Genomic DNA, 15,229 nt, shown 5'->3' on the forward strand with positions numbered 1-15,229 from the left:
CCGATGCACCACTTGCTAAATATGCGAACCTAAGCGGGAGATTTGAGTAGCATGTCTACGGTCATGATTGCACAGTTGTTAGTCACTGAGGTACAGCCAGGTGTACCTCAGTGACTGAGATTTTTTACTTTAACTAATTGTCCTAAGTGGTGCAGTGAAAACAAATGAATGTCTTAGGATTTTATGAGAAGAAGAACCTCAGAAACTTTGTTACATTTGGATTTTGACTCTAGCCCAGGGCAATTCCCTTTGTACTTAGAATAGTACCACGTGACACCAAGGGGCGAATAAACATAAAGAGCATAGATATCAAAGTTATTAAGAAAAGGTGACACAACAGTGGGAGCCAGGCCCAGTAGTAAAGATACAAAGGCAGAAGCAATGAGAGATCATCCTAACCTACAGGAGTTGCCAAAAGGTGGGCCACCTTTTTATTAAATTACTCTGGATTTAGAGAAAGATGTTGAAAGTTTATTTTTCACTTGGTTAGACTATAATAAATTTAGTTTAATCCTTTATCCAAGTGTGAGCAAACAAAGTTTGCACCTGAAAATATCTTCAGCTTGGTCCACCTTTGCTACGAGTTGCCCGGTGTTGTACTACCTTACCCTAGTCCTGAAGATATTTTCAGGCACAAACTTTGTTTGCTCACACTTGGATAAAGGATTAAACTAAATTTATTATAGTCTAACCAAGTGAAAAATAAACTTTCATCATCTTTCTCTAAATTCAGAGTAATTTAATAAAAAGGTGGCACACCATTTGGCAACTCCTATAGGTAAAGATGACCTCACCATTGCATCTGCCACTTCTGGGCCTGGCTCCCACTGAAGAGACCTCAATAAAGGTCGAAACTAGTCTGGGTAGTGGCCCTTCCCTTAATGCATAACATTATACGTATCTGCAAGGAGGTGTGTTTTGCATTATGGGAGATGCTGAGATAGGAGTGATGTTAGCTTGGTCCACCTTTGCTACGTGTTGCGTTGTGTTGTACTACCTTACCCCAGTCCTGAAGATATTTTCAGCCGCAAACTTTGTTTGCTCACACTTGGATAAAGGATTAAACTAAATTTATTATAATTCAATAAGCTATTTTACCAACTTTTGCAATATGCCCTCTGAACTTGAACTCTTTGTCCACCATTATCCCCAAGTCCCTAGCCTCATCAGTTTCCTGTAAACCAATACCATCAGTATGATACATCATATGCAACCTTTTCAACCCAAAGTGTATAACCTTACATTTTGTCACATTAAATTGACTATCATTATCCTTTGCCCACATTGCTATTAGGAAAAAGAAAACCAGGACGTCCTCTTAAACGATTCAACGATGTCTTCTAAGGCCGGAACAGGCCATGCTAGGCCTAAATCCTTGATACGTATGATGATGACATTGCCAATTTATTTAAATCATCTTGCAGGATATCCACATCACCTTTATCAACTACTACTCTTGCTAGTTTTGCATCATCAGCAAACAAATGAATATCTCCACTTAAATCTTTCCCTGTGTCATTGATATACAAATTAGAGAGTAGTGGCCTTAGTTACCGAACCCTGAGGTATTCCACTACTCACCATCATTCTCCTAGGCTCCACTCCACCTTATAATACTTTCTGGTGTCTGTCTGTCACCAGAAAGTAGTATATGGTGGATTCCAATCATCCAGTTTTTGTAATAGTTTTCTGTCAAATGCCTTGGCAAAGTCAAGCAGTATCATGGTGTAGCCATCTCTATCCATTTCTGCTGTCACTTTATTATAAAATGTTGAATAAGTTACTAAGACAGGAACTACCCTTTACAAAACCATGCTGCCCACTATAGAGTATCACATTCCTATCTACCCACTGTTGCATTTTACCTTTCATCAACTTTAACATAGCAACCACTCCTGATATATTAATTGGTCTGTAATTTACTACCTCTGTCTTGAAGCCACCTTTATGCAATGGTACTATCTTACCCTCTTTCCATTTCCTTGGAACCCTGCCAGAGCTGAGACTTAGATTGAACAACTTCATCATCTTATGATATTCTGCCTAACTCCTTGAGTTTTACTTTTTTACAACTTTATACTGAAGTGCTGGTCTCATACAGACTCAGAAGCAAATTAATAATATATGTATTTTGAATAAAGAACTGATTTAATCATTTCAGTAGTAGGATTAGGTATCCTTGTTGGTTTAAAGTGGCTGAGTTGGTAGCATTTCCACTTTATATGCATTAACCTGAGAACTTGAACTGCACGTGTGGGATTGTGATTATTTTTCATGTAACAGATAATTTGCATTGCCCAGTATGAGACCACTACCCTCCTTATTAGAGATTAGAAGCATCCTATGAAAAAGTATGGTGGTTGATCTCAAGATAAGGGTTTTTCTTGTTATTTAAACCAGTTCCTATCAACTTTATCAATGTGATATTAGCAGAAATCAGCTCTGCTCATACATATGTGAATACTAGCAATTCAAAGTTCCTTCCTTCATAATATCTTCATTTTTAATATGATTTTGTGATGTCATCTGTAGTCTTCCAGTATTTTGTGGATTGGGTTATCAGAAAAGTTATTGTTGATCTATTGCCGAATAGTGGATTTCATATTTTTGTGACTTCTATTAGAATTATTAGAAAAATATTTCATTACAATAAGGATAATTTGAGATTATACTTAAACAATAGTAAACAAATATTTGTGGACACTAAGGCCTATATTTCAGCTGGAAAGTATGTTACATTTGATTTTACAAAATTATATCATCAGTTAACAGACCAGAAGGCCAGTTTTTATCAGTCCTGATAATGGAGTGATCAGTGTATATAATTTAACTATATAAGTAACTGAAATTTTTGTAATAGTGTGTTTTTTTTTTTTTAATAGGTATGGAGTTGGAATGATTTACTATAAACAAGAAAAATTTCACTTAGCAGAGGTCCATTATAGAAAAGCATTGAATATTCATCCTCAGAGCTCAGTACTGTTATGCCATATCGGAGTTGTAAGTTCATCTCTCTTTCTAGCAAATAGTTTATTGTGTATCCCTGTAGTGTAGTGCATAAATGATGTTGCTATTTGATTAGAAAGTCCCAAGATTGATTCCCATTGTAGTAAAGACAAATATTTATAAAGGCTTTTTAACTGGTCTCATGGAAATTACAGAGTTTTCATCCTCTCATCATTACTTTGGTATAAACTAAATAACTGTCTGATTTGATATTGGAAAGTGATAATACAGTTTCCATGTTGAGCGATTGTTGCTATATTTGAATGCAGAGCAACTGTTTTATTAATGAAATATTTTAATATTAATTGCTAACAAGCCTGCTCCCTTGGAAAGCTGTGTATTTTGCTTTTCCAAGGAGTAGAACTGATATCAATCTAGAAATCTATATGAGTATATGCCTAATGAAGTAGATTTAAGAATACTGTTTTTTGCTAAATTATTTTCAGTATTTTTACATGCCTTTAGAACTTAATATTCTCACTTTATGAAAATCAAGAACATTTGGTGTTTTGGCAAAATATGCTTAGTTTCAGCATGTACATTATAATTAACTTTTGATGAATGAATCTATCTGGAATACAGAAAGAGTTTGTTATAGGGGTATGATGTCGTATGATGATCTGATCATACGACACTTCAATTTTCATCAAATGTTTGTTTACCACATCATTGCTTGCTGTATCTGTGTTTTGGTGTTTCACTGTTAATTATAAACTGTTCATAACTATTATTTTATTTCATTGTTGTTAATTATAGCAAATAAAATTTGAATTAAAAGTATTGTTACAATTGTTAAAAACAAACATAGTTCTTAATGAAGTGAAAAGTGCTACATTAATTAATACTACAGTTACCAATAAACATCACAATCGTATTGCAAAATGGAAAAACTTTTAATGGTATAGATCAGTAGTGGCAAACCTTTTTATGTCCGTATGCCAAAAGTTTACAAATCGAGTTGCTGACGTGCCAGCGTGTGCCAAAAATTTACAAATCGAGTTACTGATGTGCCGGGCACGTCAGCAACTAATTAATACAACACTAATTAATTAATATTTAATGCAAAATTAATTGCAGAATTTTATTGAAACAAGTTTAAAAATTAACATAAAATTTCATAAAAATGAACTCATAATTTGACATGCACATTGTCGTATACAAATCAATATCAATATTATCAATTTATTAATTTCTCTATATCAATTTATTAATGAGATTTTTGCTGTTGTACATTAGATGCCAAATTTAGTAATACACACGCAGAACTAGATTCATCAGTCATTTTATTTCTTAAACTGTCTTTTATAAAATTAATTTCGAAAAATAATGACTCACAAGCATATGTAGAGGAGAAAATTGATAATATAGCCATCGCTAGTTTTTTAAAACAACAAAAGGTTTCTGGAATGGCATTCCAAGTTCCCAATATTTCCTCTTCTGCATTCTTTTTAATTGCACCCAATAATCGATCATTTTCCATTATTTCCAAGTCATTTCTCAAATCGACAAACTTTTGTTTCCATATAGAACTAGATTGAAAATCGATTAGTTGCATTTCTATATCTTCCAAATTCAGCCACTCGAAAATCTCCAAATTGAGTTTATCTGTTGATGTTATGTCCGGATGCAAAATAAATTTTGATGTCTCTGCAAATTGCCTGAACTGCGTAAATCTTGAAGAAAATTTGTTGATTATCGACTGAATAACTGTAGAAAACTCTTTTGTCAATTTAACTCGATCTGTTGTTTCATGGGATTCTAGATCTGCAAAGAATTTTTTTTGTATATAAGATATCGGAAGGTATTGGAAATAACGGCGTGATTAAAAATTGGTAATTTAGCTTCAAATGCTTTGATTAAATCAAATATGACAATAATTGTCTTGTTAACACCTTACAGTTTAACATTTAATTCATTTAAATGTAAACACAAATCAGTAAAAAACGTTAATTTCGAAAGCCATTCGACGTTCGTTAATTGATTGTATTTTTCAATGATTTTCTCATTATGTAAAAAAAAGTCTGACTTCATCTAAACACTCAACAAATCTTTGAAGAACTTTCCGACGACTTTACCATCGGACGTTGCTATACATAAGTAAACCATTGTACACCGAGTTTACGTCACTTAATAATTCTATAAATTTTCATTTATTTAAAGTGCGTGCTGATATAAAATTGACCAATTTTGTTACAATGCTCATAATATCTTCCAGTGGCTTGAAACTAGCCTTTGTGCATAAAACCTGCTGATGTATAATACAATGAAAACCTGAATGAAAAATACAGTGAGAACTGAATGTCCAATATGTTTCATAAATAAATTGACGAACCCATTTTCCTTTCCAGTCATACTGCGAGCACCATCAGTAGTTACTGATACAATTTTGGAGGGATCTATATCTCTTTCAGCAAGTGCATTTACAACTGCTTTGCAAATATCTATTCCTTTTGTTGTTGTTGCTAATGGTGTTAAACTTATCAATTCTTCTTTGATGCTATTCCCAACGCAATAATGAATAAAAATTGCTAAACTAGCTGATCCAGTTATATCAGTACTCTCATCAAGACAAAGAGAAATTAAACCAGAAGATTTTATATCTGTTTTTTGCTGATGAGTTATATTTTTAGCCATTTTTATGATTCTTTCTTTCACCGTGTTTCTAGCCAAAGGCATGTCTTTTATTCTTTGAATAATTTTTTCCTTGTTTTCAAAATCTTCAAAGAGAACTGATGCACATTTTAACCAAGCTTCTTTTATATATTTCATATCACTAAAAGGTTTCCCATGTTTGGCAGTTACATTTGAGGCAAAAAAACTAGCAGCAGTTATATTTGAACGACTGCCGATAAATTTCATTAGGATTGTTGACTGGATATTCCTATTTTTAATTGCCCGAGCAATAAATTCTTTCTGTTTTTCCTTGCTTTTCTCAAGGAGCGATTCATAATAATGTCTCATAATGCCGTTTTACTGATGGCGTTCTGCACACAACTGTCAAGGGAAAAGTCAGGGAATCCTAAGGATCAGTCGTTGTTCTCAATTCTTTTTCTATAAGACTGTATTTTTATTTATTCTTACTGTATTAGAGGGCTCAGTCCAAACAAACTTACTCATAAATACCGTTCTCATTTTTTTAAAGTTCATACATTTATATATTAATACATAAGTATTAATATTATATAAATTAAATGGATATTAAATCCAACATTATTTCAAGGCCGACTACAGTAACTATAGAATTTTTGTGGGAAATTTGACCAGCGAACTTACGGGAATACACTCGCCACCATACTACCAGTTGCTCTAGCGCTACTCGTAGTATGGCGAGGGTGTATTCTCGTAAGATCTCTGGTCAAATTTTACACGAAACGTCTATAGTTTCTGTAGTCGGCTTTAAAATAATGTTGGATTTGATGTCCACTTAATTTGTATAATTTTGTATTGCCGATGTGAATCCCTTTGGCTATTTAGTTTAGTAAATAAGTATTAATAATTAATTATGGCATAATCATAAAGAGTATTAATACACTTAATGTATACGTTATGTCCCCCCTTTCTATAGTTATGTCCTTTTTATTGTTAAATCTCTTCCTTCCCTTATCTCACTTCTATTATATTCTACTTTTTTCTCTTAACTTGGGGCCGTATTTTACTATAAGGATATGGTTCATGGATTGAAAGCAAAGGGATTTCCACCAGACAATGGCAATTCCTTTGTTTCTGAGCTAGTTCTTGCTTCGAACTCAGGGAAATTTTCTATTTAGCTGCGCCACCCTAAGTTCTAGATTCTCAACCAATGAAGAATCAAAGAACCAGTACCGAGCTCTGAACTGTATATAAAAATTAACTAAAGTCTCAAATCTATCCCTATCTCAATCTACAGTCGTGACCTCCCTTCCAAGATACCTTCCGCTGTGGTTCGATTTTTTATGGGGGGGGGGGGGTCAGTAGAAAATGATTTCAGGCAAGGCAATTGTTAAATCAAAAGAAAACATTTAATTATGCACTAAACAAAATTAAAAAACAAAAAACTAAACAAATTACAAATTATGAATAATTCAGACATATATTCACTTCTAAATCAATTTCATTTAAATCAGAAGCACTCAATCTCTCTAATTCTTTCTTAACAAGCTTACGTAACAGTTCCACTTCCACATGGCACTTGAACAAAGGTGAAACAAACTTTGAGACAAAGGCTAATGTCCCAACACTATTAAGATTAACTCTGACATGCATTAATTTCAATATCAATTTCAGATAAAATACATACACTCAATTTTTCTAACTTCTATCTTAAACAAGCATAGCTCCATATAACTTTCAAACAAAGGTAATACAAATATTAATGATACAATACTGCTAAGGTTATGCACTTCACAGATGTTCAGGTCATGCTCTAATTTTCTACATTCATGTCTTGGAATTTAGTTTGTCTCTCTAAACTAGGTTTCTAGAAGTCTTTACACGAAATCACAATATTCTAGTCTTAAATGTTCTATTAAGGTTACAATCACTCTTTCTGCACACTTTCATTGAACAAAGAAAAGGTTTCTACCACCAGTTGGGAACTGCTGGAAAATCATACACATCTCGATATAGCTTCACCTTCAGATTTGTTTCTGGTTCTGTTCGACCTGTAGTTTCCTTCTCGTCAGACTCGGGATAAAAGAATCTCGGACACTGAAGACACGTGCTTGCTTTTCGCTGGTTACCAGGTTTAAGCAGAGCTCGACTGTCTATACTGTATACCGGACCTCAGCTCTGCTGAACGAATTTTCTATCGGCAGATTCTCAAGGACTGCTCAGCATTCCTTCCTCGCTTGTGGCTCGATACTTCGCCCAAGAAACCAGGACGAACATCGGGGCACGGAGAGAATGGCTCCCACAAGAGCAGACGACTGACCGGCAAGGGACTCTGGCTGGAGATCCGATGAATGAGAGAAAAAGCCCTGATCTGGCGTTGTGGTGCCTTTTTAAATCACATGCCCCTACACATCCGAACTACGTCATATCCTTTTCCTTCCTTGTTCACTTCAAAGCACAACTCCTTTCACTAGCGCCACATTCTTCCCTAGTAATCACTTTGGTGGTTGTGGTGGGGGGGGTTTAGTCGCATGCCTTCCCTTCATGCTCAACGCTTACTCTGGCGCACGTGCATTGCCTCTGGGAATCGATCTTTGACCCGTTAGACCTTCACTCAGTGCACAAACACTCATATTATTTTTAACAAAGCTTAGGCAGTGGACTTAATCACAACAAAATACATTATAATATTAAGGGAAAAATAACAGAATTCTAAAATTACTAATTTGTCTGGCACCTTTACATTTAATTTAATCTGCTTGACATGTCATTATGTGCAAAGTTTTAAAATGCATGTTAAGCTCTGAAGAAATTATAAGTTAACTACTTTTAATTTTATTCAGAACTTAACAATGGTGTAGCATGTTGACAAATATGAAAGTATGCATTTAAATTAGTTATCAGTCACAGGACTAGCGCTGTGATATTTTGTAGTTTCCTCAGGCCGACATCATTAAATTAACTTCTGGTAAGTTTCATTGGCATATCCCATTCTGATCACCAAAAATTTACAATATTATTCAGAATAAAATTGATTATTGTATTATTAAATTGATTTTAATGATGTTGGTTTGAAAAAAAAAAAAAAAAAAAACAATAGTGAGAAAAATATTTATGCATTGTAACTCACCATAGAAGTCAGCGGAGCAGGGGAAGCAGCAGAAGGATGTCGACTTGTCAGCGAACGCTTACCGTCGAATATAACTTGCCCTCGCGTATAACTGGCACCCCTGATTTCACTTTACGAAAAAAAGACATTAAAAGGTTTTGCATATGTACCTCCAACACGGGCTCACTTTAGTGAGTACGGGTGTGCCAAACCCGAGGTACCTGATGCTGGACCATGCCTTACTTCATGTAATACACATCTGTTATATTATCTGTAGACTGGTCCCTCCTCTTCCTCCCTTGCTTCTTTCTGTCTTCTCTTCTTGCTCCTTCTCCCGAATGCTATTAGAGTATTCGAGGGGAATCTTTCCTATTTTTCTGTGTCGTTTCGTCTTGTGCTAACAGGACATTATCAAACACCGTAACATGATCAGGCCATCAAAAAAATGTTCATACCGCATCGTCCTTCGCGCGGGTTACCAAGGGATGTGTTCGGGTTTTAGGCAGAGGGACCCGTTCAAAAAATATGTTACAGTCTCCCTTAGACACCACTCTCAGCACTCTGCTAGAGGAAACTTCATCAATGGGCCCGCTACCTGTTTGAGGAGGTGTTTATGGGCAGCGCAAAGAAATGGTTCTGCAAACGGATGGAAATGGCAACGACAACAGCACCAGACTATGGCTTTAGCTAACTGGAACATCTTCTCTCTGACAGGGAATAAGTTGGAACTGGTCGAGGAAGCCAAGCGCTACCAGCTAGACTTAGTCGGCCTTTCTTCGACCAAGAGGAGAGGCTCTGGAACTGTCGACCTGGATAAGGGGTGGAAGCTCTACTACTCTGGTGTGAGCCCGACAATGTCTGCTCAGGCGGGTGTGGGGATACTCACAAGCTCCCAGCTGTCAGACTGTGTTGCTGAGTGGATCCCATTGGGGGGACGGGTATGTGTGTTAAGGCTTCAGATGAAAAACCATGATTTGGCTGTGGTGCAAGCCTATGCACCTAATCTGGAGTCAGAATACTCTGCCTTCCTAGAGGAAGTGGATGCTGCTTTTGACAGGGTGGCAGACATGGAATCAGTCCTGCTAATGGGTGATTTTAATGCACATGTTGGAACAGATGACCAGACACGGAGGGGTGTGGTTGGGAGGAACAGTGCGTGGCCGAAAAGTGTGGCCAAAACTGAAACATTTGTGGTCTCAAGACAACCATCCCAGTACACTCTAAATGTAAGTGGAGTCCCAATGAGGCAGGTGGTGAAGTTTAAATACCTTGGGTCCATATTCACGAATGATGGAAAATGGGATGTAGTGCTAGATACTCGAATTGGCTTAGCAAGCTCAATATTGCGGGAGCTTGGCCGTTCGGTAGTATTGAAGCAGGAGTTAAGCCAGAAGGCAAAGCTGGCTGTCTTCAATACAGTCTATGTCCCCATCCTCACCTATGGTCATGAGAGTTGGGTAATGACCAAAAGAATGCGGACACAAACCAAGCGGCTGAAATGAGGTTCCTTCGAGGGGTTGCGAGGCTGACAAAACTCGACAGAATCAGAAGCTCTTCGATTCGGGAAACCCTCAATACTCAACTTCTGTTTCTCCGTGTTGAGAGATCACAGTTACGTTGGTACGGGCACCTGGTCAGAATGCCACAAGAGAGGCTCCCTCAGCAGGACCTCTTTGCCAAGCCAGAGGGTTGAAGGCCATGTGGAAGACCAAGGACTCGCTGGATAGATTATATCCAAAACCGTGGGTGGACACGTTTGGGAATCCCACCAGAACACCTGAGCTTGGTGGCAGAGGATCGCGACTATTGGAAGTTCCTCTTGCAGCTGTTGCCCCCACAACCCAATTAGGAAGAGTGGGCCTTGAAGATGTATGTACCTCCAACACAAAAAAAACAACACGCCCTCCCCAACAGCCATTATATACTGTAGATGCAAGAAAAAAAAAAGTTTTATTGTATACCTGAATAAGGTACAGAGGATTTTGCAGTCTGTGTAATATATTTCTCAACAAATAGTGCAATTAGAGACCGCTAGAATAAAAACAGCACTAATTAATGAATCACATGTAACCCTCTCACAGAAACTACACTGTATAGGCAAGCAGAACCATGTGTTGCACTGGAAACACAGTATCTAACTTAAAACTACTGTCCAATTTTTCAATTACACGAAATAAGTGTTTGTTTGATTGCATTTGAAATTCTCGATGTCATTATGACAGATCACAAAGGCTAACTTCAAATAAAATTCTACCATGAATTGAAGCATGCCATATAATGCTTGTGTGAGTTCCCCCTTCCAGCTCAAATGCAAACAAACAGCAATAAAAATCAACCAAGGGTTGAAACTTTGTGTGAGTTGAGCCTGTCGGTAATGAGAAGTTCTGTTGGAACGATAAGCGACACCCCGTTGTGAATGTCTTAAAACTAAGAAATATATAGTGAATGTTGTTATGACAGTTGCAGATGTTATGAAATTCAGTTGAAGAGAATTAGCATTTCAACTCAAAATTGTCGGTTCCATTTGTCTTTGGGTCGCGTGATCTTTTGTTAATACCGCACAAATCAAATTCATGTCTTCATAGCTGCTCTCTCTTGTAAAACAAAATTTAACTTGTACGTATTGTAACAATTAAAAAAAAAAAGGTGGAATAATTTATAAGCATATAAAAGGATATCATATGTAAATCGTTGACGTGCCAGCAAAATTCTCGGGCGTGCCACCTCTGGCACGCATGCCATGGGTTCACCACCACCAGTATAGATTAATGACCAATGTGATTGGCATGTTCCCTTAAGCCAAGTTGTTCAGAATAATTTTTTCGTTAGCAAAACTTATTCCAAATTTCTTTTTACATATCTGACATACATAAATGTTTCATTTGTGTATGTCGTGTTATGTGAACCATTAAGTTAAAAAAAAATAATAATAATAATAAAATAAAAAAAAACGATTATTCCCTATATGTGACAGTGATCTAGATGACTGGGATATACCTGTACTGTTGACAAGTCCCATAATGTATGTGGGCTGAATGTTAATTCTAGATGTAAATTCAGTATTCCAATTTTCAATCGGCATCATTTGAGCATTGTGAATGTGTGTGGGGGGTCACTCTACAAACAAAAAAAAAACTTGTACTAGAAATCAGAGTTACCAGATAAGCATGCTGTCCTAAGTGATGTTACATTTTTGCCAGTGAGTGAATGGCCAGTTTGTTCTCATATGATTGTTCACTACATACTTGATTTTTACAATCATTTTTGTTTTACATTTAGTCAGTGTATCAGTGATACATACAATCCTGATACATACCCAACTAATGACTAACTAGTTATTGCTAATTTCTTGTCAGTCTTCTTTCAAATTAATCTTATCTGTCAGGACTCCAATATCGTGAGATATTATGTTTTGGTCCTGTAAAGCACTTCTAACTACATCATTTCATCCGGATCTTTGGCTACCTCTCTTTTTTATTGCCTGGGTTTTTTTATTGCTTTCTTGGCATCATACACCTGTTTCACTTATCTCTCCTCCCCCATTCTTTTAAAGTTACCCAGAGATTGGCTCTATTCACACATTCCTGAATACTAACAATGTGAAGTTCCTTCTTTCCTGTTATCTTCAATTTTAATATGATTTTGGGTTTGATGCCATTGGTTATTTGTAGTATTCAACACAACCATCAGATAAGTTAAAATTGGTTTAAACACTGTCTTTTATACAGCTAGTTAGTGTGTTAACTAATTTTTCTCTTATTCCATATACATTTATTCACTTGACTTCCCACTATAAGCTTTGTTTATTCTTTGTCAATTTCCACATTTAATTTGCCATATTTGCTAAAAATTGTACCTTTTTTTCTTTAGCAACAACTGTTCCAACTATGATTCTAAATTTTTCCTTTATGAACACTGTACCAGTTCAGGTTTCCTTTTTCTTCATCTTTGTAGAAAAAGGTATCTCTCGACCTTTTCTGTGGTCTTAGTTTCTTCTCCTCAAATTTGATTTCATGCATTCTTCTTGGTATTCTTTCTAAATTCATTCTCGTTAGAAATGTCCAAACCACTTGAAGTGAGAGTTCATTAGCATTTCTCCAACACTTTTTAGTCCTAAACTGTTCCTAATGTCTATATTTCTTGTTTTTTGTCGACTTTGTGGTTAAAACTTTCAATTTCATTGTTTGCATTCTATTCGTGTCTTTTTGTTAGTCTCCATATCTGCTGCATAAGTCAAAACAGGTGATAAAGTAACTTTTGTTAATCAACCTTGCACTTCATTGGAACCTCACTGTTCCAAAATAGACTACTTACACTGTTAAAAAAAAGTTTGGCCCAGTGAAACTATCCTCATTATCTCCTGGTCTAAAGTTCCACCACTAGAAAGTATACTTCCCAGATATTCGAAGTTTTCACTATTCTTCAGATCTTGTCCACTGAGTCTAACACCATTAAAGTTTACGTATTCACTAAGATTTAAAACTATGCTCTCGCTCTTCCTGCTATTAATATGTTACCTGTAATTCTGTGTCACGCTGTTACATCTGTCCAGTTTCTTCTGTAGTTCTTTTCCTTCTAAATGTGCCCAAATCACTGTATTTAGAACATTATTCATCACCATCACAATGAACAGCGATGGAGATAGCACACCTTCTTGTCACAGTGCATTTTTTTAAGCGTAAACCACTCCAAATTACCAAATTTAGTCTTCACACAGCTCTTAGATTTAACATATTCTTTATCATGACTGTTTATTTTTGTAACTATGCCTGTCTTTTCCAAACTTTCCCAACTTTTTTCTGTTGAATCCAGTAAAATGCTTTTTCATGTTTCCAGTGTCTTTCCATCTCTTGCAGCAAAAATCGGATCAAAAGTTGATTGCACTTTTCTAAAGCCAAACTCTCTCTCTTCTCTTTGACCCCCCCCCTCTGTTTAACCTCTTATTCTTGTTGCCATTATCTTTTCATATATCTTTGACACAATAATGTTATTCCTCTATAGTTGCTACACTCCTTTCTTGAACCTCCTTTATATATTGGAACAGTAATCTCCCTTGGTCCTATCATGAAGTATCACCTTCTTTCTCCAGATCACTCTAAAGATGTCATGTAACAATTTCAACCCTGTTCTACTAGAAGCTCTAAGTTCAAAAGTTAAACCATCTATCCCAAGGAATTTTCCACACTTCATTTTCCTTAATGCTTCTTTAACCTCTGCCAGATGTAAAAGAAGCATTAAAGAAAAAATTCATCACTGTATTCAATCCAATAAAGTTCACTATATATGGCTTTCATCTTTATTTAACAGATCTCTAAAATAATGTTGCTACATCATCCTAATCTCCCTTGCAGCAGTCATAAAAATTTCATCCCCATTTATTTAAAAAATCTGACTCTTCATTCTTTCTTCTATTCTTCATTAGTCCATATGATATTTTTTGACATTTTTCCCATCACTTCTTCCAATTTATGTGTAAATTCAGCTCCATTTTATCTTTTCCTCTTTATTATTATTATTTTTATTTATTTATTATTATTTTATTTTTTCATACCTCTTTCTATGATTATAGACAAGTCCATCATAATTTGATCTAGTCTTCATAAATCTCTGAAAAGCTCTATTTTTTTAATGCTTTCTTTTAGGCTTACACTGTACCAGTTTTTTTTAACTTGACTGCTTCTTTAATTTTGTCATTCCACCGGTATGTTTCTTTTCCTTTTCCTCAGAATTTTTCCCATTCCTCATATACATTATCTGTAGTTATCTCGTGAGCTTGGACCTAATCTGAGATTCAAATTCATACTTCGTACTCTTTCAATGTCTATAAGCTTCAGCTTTCTATCTTTGTTTCTTGCCGCATTCATCTTCCACATATACCTTAAAAGTTGCTACAAGAAACTTATGATCTCCATCTAAAGTAGCTGAAGGCAAAACTTTGATGTTAATGTGACTACCTTGCTCTATTCTTTATCAAGGATGAAATAATGTATTACTGATTTTTGCTCTCCATCCTAGCTGTTTCCAATTTTGAGATCATTTCTGATTCTCAATCTAGTAACCTTTGTCTTCCATTTCTTTGACCAAAGCCAAATGGGCCCAAAATATTTTCTACACCTGTCCTTTCTTCTCTAACCTGTGCATTAAATCTCCTAAAATAATTACTCTTATTTGGAAAAACACCGTCTAACATTAAATAATGTCTTTTCTTCCATATCTAAACCTTGTTGTGGTGTATACCTGGATAAAAGATTTGGTTTCCATTGCATTCAAATATAAGTATCATTATTCTATCACTAATTCCATTACACTCTGAATCTGTTAATTACTACTTTACTAATTATAAAACTGACATCATTTTTTGTTTGGTCATCTGATGTTTTCCAAAGCAAAACAATGTCTCCTTCAAATTCTTCCTCTCTTCTTTTTATCATTTTGCCTCATTCAAACAAAAAAACATCTAATTTCCTCTCCATAACATCTATTAACTCCTCCTCTTTAACTGTGTCAATAGATTTGGTGTTCATA

The 15,229-nt window shown here is 35.6% G+C and overlaps 1 protein-coding gene across 2 annotated transcripts in view; it reads left to right on the forward strand.

The window, feature by feature from the left end:
* Positions 1–15,229, forward strand: part of Cdc27 (cell division cycle protein 27) — a 392,586-nt gene that overhangs the window by 288,995 nt on the left and 88,362 nt on the right. For both annotated transcript variants that reach the window (XM_090405839.1, XM_090405840.1), the window contains one exon: positions 2,883–3,000. In XM_090405839.1, the coding sequence (XP_090261965.1) occupies positions 2,883–3,000 (118 nt within the window). The remainder of the gene's footprint in view (positions 1–2,882; positions 3,001–15,229) is intronic.

This window comes from Typopeltis vanoorti, chromosome 15, assembly GCF_054136105.1.
Source record: "Typopeltis vanoorti isolate ZY-2024b chromosome 15, IOZ_Tvanoo_1.0, whole genome shotgun sequence".
In the NCBI taxonomy this organism is placed as follows: Eukaryota; Metazoa; Arthropoda; class Arachnida; order Uropygi; family Thelyphonidae; genus Typopeltis; species Typopeltis vanoorti.